General features: G+C 49.7%; 1 protein-coding gene and 1 long non-coding RNA gene across 2 annotated transcripts in view; one reads left to right on the top strand and one right to left on the bottom strand.

Annotated features, from left to right (window-relative positions):
* Window positions 1–5,000, top strand: part of LOC126574745 (uncharacterized) — a 28,606-nt gene that overhangs the window by 5,074 nt on the left and 18,532 nt on the right. The gene's annotated exons all lie outside the window — the stretch shown is intronic.
* Window positions 3,805–5,000, bottom strand: part of LOC126574744 (PI-PLC X domain-containing protein 1) — a 3,804-nt gene continuing 2,608 nt past the window's right edge. Inside the window, exons 3-4 of the mRNA XM_050235092.1 lie at window positions 4,159–4,912; window positions 3,805–4,072 (exon numbers count right to left, since the gene is read on the bottom strand). Coding sequence (XP_050091049.1) covers window positions 3,829–4,072; window positions 4,159–4,912 — 998 coding nt within the window. The 3' untranslated portion in view covers window positions 3,805–3,828. The remainder of the gene's footprint in view (window positions 4,073–4,158; window positions 4,913–5,000) is intronic.

Raw genomic sequence — 5,000 nt, 5'->3', positions numbered from 1 at the left:
CGGGGAATAGCTGAACGACCTGCAGCGTCAACTCGATAACTCCTGCTGTGGGCTTCCTGATAAAGGTTTCCAACCGTTGACTGAAGGAGGTTATTTTGCACAATTTTCACCCACTGACCTTTAGATGATTAAATTACAAACAACAGGCGTCATTCTGCGTAAAACCGTGGGGTCCTTTCTTTTACTGTTTTTTTTTTACCGTATCCAGCAAACATTTGTTGCCCCGGAGGCGTCACAACAACAACAACAGCCGACCGACTGTAGATAATCTTTGCGAGAAAAGCCTTATGCTTGGTTTATCCGCCGTTGCGAATGCTATTTCCCACGTTCTTGTGTTTTACCGGTAGCTGGAAGCATTTCCACGAAGAGCTGGTAATCGGTATTTCGGTTGGTTTTCGACGGTTCCATTTTTGTGACTTTGTTGACTGACGTCCTGGCTCAAAAAGCGGGCTCAGTTTCCATGGATCCTGGAACACGACGCCGCGGGCTGCAGCAATTGGAAATGAGATGTTATCTTTCGATGGGATGGGTTTCTCCTTTTTAAATGGAATTTTTCGTTAAATTGTATTGTGTTACGTTGAATGGCAGACGTCAGGGCCCCGGGATAATGAAGGCAAATTGCCCAATAATATTCATGCTAACATCTACACGCTCGTAATGCTTCAATTAGTTTCAAAATTTCGCGTACGTGAATTGATGTTATCTTTAAAGCGGGTGCAAATTCACGAGAAGAAAGGTCCCCTCGAAGAGCGCAATTTAACGACCGTTTCGAACCGATCGAGCCGAGGAAGCACCGGATTAAATGATGATTAATTATCCGATGCTCAGCGTCGTCCCCCTCCGGGTCACCGAGTACCGATTATGCGATTATCCGATTAGAGAGACCACTTGATAAGGATCTTTCGGGTGCGTTTCGTGGCTCGCTCCGGTCTGCCTTGCTTCGCAATAAAGGAGAGCACTGGCGTAGAGAAGCTGGTTGATTGGCATTTCGGGTTTTCTGCATAGGAACGAGCAGATTACCGTCTAATTCGCAATTCAAAGCACGTCCCGGGCACACACAAAACCACAAACAGTACAAAGCACATAAACAATCAAACCATATGCTGGTACGGATGATAAAAAGGGAGAGAGAGAATGAAATGGAGGAACAAACTGGCGAAAAGATGGATGGAGCGGTGTGGGCGTGGGACATGGACATGATGCGAATTCCCAGCAGAGAAATAGACTTTCCTGGCGCTTGCCCGTGGTGACCGAATTGACCACAACCAGACAATAAAAAGTCAAGTACTTGGGAGTTTCGTCTAAAGGTCTAGAGTATCGTCTGAAGGAGCATGTTCTATCGATGTTCAAGGGCACTTGTGACCTGTTGAGGAACCAGTTATACCACTGGCATGCACTGGTTACATCAACCATCACCTAAAGTGAAGCTCGTAAATCGGTGACATTGTACTGTTTCGTTCCATCTTATCGGCGATAAATTAATCGGCCACCAGGTGCACCAGGTATGCATGTTGTTTTCACAATGTAGAACAAAATTGTACTGGTAAAAGCAGGGAACAATAATTGATCACCATTTCCGGTTCGCAGACGCTAGCGACATAAATTAGTGGAAACCATTTCGGAGCGAAAATATCTGGGTTACACTCCCGGAGGCCCCAGAGTGCATAGGAAATGACCTTGCACAGCGCTGTAGGCTCTGCAGGGAAGGAAATGCGATTTTCCACATTCGTTCAAACACCACACTCGCACACACAGGTGCTAGAGGGTATGGGAAGCATTTTAGATCATTTCCGCCGGAACGCAGGTCAGTCAGCAGCAGCAGCAGCAGCACCGTAGGAAACGGAACGGTCGATGTGGCATCGCGGCATTTGCCCAAGAATTCACAATCACCACTCGCAACGCTCGCTCGGGAAGTATGCTCGAGGGCAAAACCGCACTACACACGTGCACCGGAAGCGTTCGTGGCCTTGGAACCTTTGGTGGGAACCCCATTCCTGCGCCTGCTCGACGGGAGTTGCAGTTTGTTGTTCGCTTGCTCATTCCGGTAGGCACTTTCACTTCACTTCCTCGCGGACGCAGATAAATGCATTTACAGTTATGCTCTCAAGCGTCCGGAAATGGGGCCTTCGAGGTAAAGCTCCCTTTTGTTTCAAGTCCAAAACGCTGCGCGATCGGTCATTTCGCTTTAGGATTTGGCCTGCACAGGGGTAAACCAGGATTTCAAGAATGTTTCAGCTTCTAGAGAACCTATTTGCTCATTTTCAAATATTTAAATTAAGTAATCCTCTTTTAAAAGGTTCTAGAAGCTGCTTAAATTGTTTCAAATCTCATCAGGAATATATTAGCTAACTGCAACACGGCAAAGAACTCTATTCATCAGTCACTTTGCAAGCATCAGCAGGAGTTGTGCTGATTTTTGGATCCCAACTCGATCCCCTAAACCAAGAGTCCCTTGGATCAGCAAAAACCCTTTCGATTGGCATCATCAGCATAAAGTTTCCAACACTCCCCGGCTACCTCTTACCCTTGGCCACTGGTCCTTTAAGCCTGTTCCAGCGTGCGAAAGATTCATGCGGGGGTTCCTGGTCCTTTTTCTGCTTAAATTATATCCACGCTCGAGAGATCAATGGTCGCGGACCGGTCGCGGCATTCTCCACCAGTCAGGCTTTGCCGGGAAAGGTAAGGTAATAGAAAAGAAGGGGGCTGATAGCCGGAGTTGAGGCAACCTTTTTTGGCGATTTTTCGCTTTATGCACCTTCTGTAAATTGATTTTCTGCACCGGGACCGGAACCCAAAACGGTTTCAAGGCCAGATCACCGACGATCACTGAGGCAAATCCGAAAGTACCGTCGTCTCCGGTTTGCAAAACGAGCAACTCGTCACATTTGCTTAAGGTTTTTGGACCCGCGCTGGGTCGAAATTGCTGCAGCGCGTTATCATCGTTAAATATTAACGAAATGCCGGAGTTTCGGAGCTTCTCCGGTGTACCGCACTACTTTAATCGAAGCGTAAAGTTGTAAAACATAACCTCGGTCCTCCGTGTGGCCACCTTGGGTGTGATTCTGCTGGATGAAGAACCGACAGAGCCGGTGCCTGCAAAAAGAATTTTCCACTGGAGCCGAGCCGAAAAGGATCCAATTTCTGGCCCCTGGTTTTGGGCCTGGCGACACGATACCGCTGACCGTTTTTCACCGGCCCAAAATGTTTTTCCAATCCACTCAAATGGGCATTATCGTTCCGGATAAGCTCATTAATTCGGATCCATTAGGTCCAGTATCCGGCAAATAATTGCTCCACTGGCGCTCGAAGCGATGACGGAGAAGCTGCTGCTGGAACCACTCCGAACTCCGTGGCCACTATTAGACACGTCGCAACGAATGTAGGTTGATGGCCGATGTCCATAAAAGTGAAACGAAGCAGCAGCGGTGGCAGCATCCACCATCCGCTACTAGAACGGCGTCGCTCGAATCGATAAGGTCGGCCACCATATCGGCCGTCCTTGTTCTGACAACGTTTGCCATCACCTGAAATTTTACGAAACGACCCAGTGGCCTTTCCCCCCGTCCCCATGGTGGTCCAGTTTCGCTCACAGTCTATCGATTTCCGGTGGGTTGTTGTCCGATCCGATGGTTTGCTATTTTAAGCAGAGCAATTAATGCTTAATTAGCGATGATTCCGTTCGTTGCCTGGGAATAGGTCCGGTCGGTGCGGCCAGCCCACGGTTCGGTTCGGTTCGGTTCGGGTTGGCGGACATAAATAGGTCCAGCAGAGGTCCCCAGCCCGCGCCCCGCTGCTGGCCAGTAGTAGGTAATTAGAATTCGAGTTTTATTAACCGCTCGGTACGCGCTTCAGGTTCCAGTAGATCGCGGCATCGATGATGCTGGTGCCACGCACAAAGTCCACCGCCACTACGTTGGCCGTCGGTCCGAGATCTTCGAAGTACCACTTGCTCACGAACCGATTGACGGAGTCGGCCATCTTGCGCAGCCCACCGTACCGGTCCGTGATGACGCCCCACGGATCCGGTGTCAGTTCGGCCATATCGGCGACGGGGCGATACGAGTACTCCCGGCTGTTGTAGGTGTGAGGAGAGAAAGGACCGTTAAACTCTCTTTGATGTCTACGTTCGAAGAGTCTCCGCTCCACGGAGATACTTACAATCCCATCGGATGATGCACCTTAAAGAGATAATTCTGTAAATCGCCCACCTTCTGCACATTCCCCCAACGCTGCTGTACGGAACGCCACAACAGATGCGGGTAAGCGCGGGCCGCAAATTCATGGTCATACGCTAGCACCACCGTCTTACCGCTGGACCAGATGTCTCCGAGACGGCGCGACCAACCGCCAGCTCCGGGCAGTGCCATCACGTCGCTCAGTTCACGCTGCAGATACTCGATAAGCTTGATGTGGATATCGTATCCTTTGCCGAACCCAACCGGAAACTCTTGCACATCCACCACGATAATCTCTTTCGTTTCGGCCGCATACTTGCGTATCTGCTCCAGGTCCTCGATCAGTGGGTGCATCCGCGAGATGCCATGATTCGACCAGAATGGTTCCGATTTCGATTTATAATAACCGACGCGTAGATCAATATACCGGATGCCCTGTAGCAGCTGCGACCTTATGTCATCGTCCTGCGTCAGTGCGTACTTGGTGACGATCGTTTCCTGGTGCTGTGGATCAAAGTCACGCTTGTAGGACGCGGAATCGTGCGTCCCGGGCACAAAGAGCTCCCGCATACGGAAAGCGCTCAGGTGCGAGCGCAAATCGTTCATCCAGGTCGGGTTGAGCCGCATGCAGTGCGCATCGAGTACGGTTCCGTTCGGTGTGACGGTGTACGCGTAGTATCCGTAGCACCGAGTCGAGGTGTCTGCGTTCTTCATGAGATCGTAATTGAATTTAATATCTGGGGAGTACAATGGACAGTGATTCTAATCATTTGAAGCGAAACTTTAGGTCCAGTGAGTCATCTGTTATTACTTGAACCGGCAATT

Source organism: Anopheles aquasalis, chromosome 3, assembly GCF_943734665.1.
Source record: "Anopheles aquasalis chromosome 3, idAnoAquaMG_Q_19, whole genome shotgun sequence".
Lineage (NCBI taxonomy): Eukaryota > Metazoa > Arthropoda > Insecta > Diptera > Culicidae > Anopheles > Anopheles aquasalis.
Note: the sequence above shows the minus strand (reverse complement) of the source record. Positions and strands in the feature narration are given on the sequence as shown.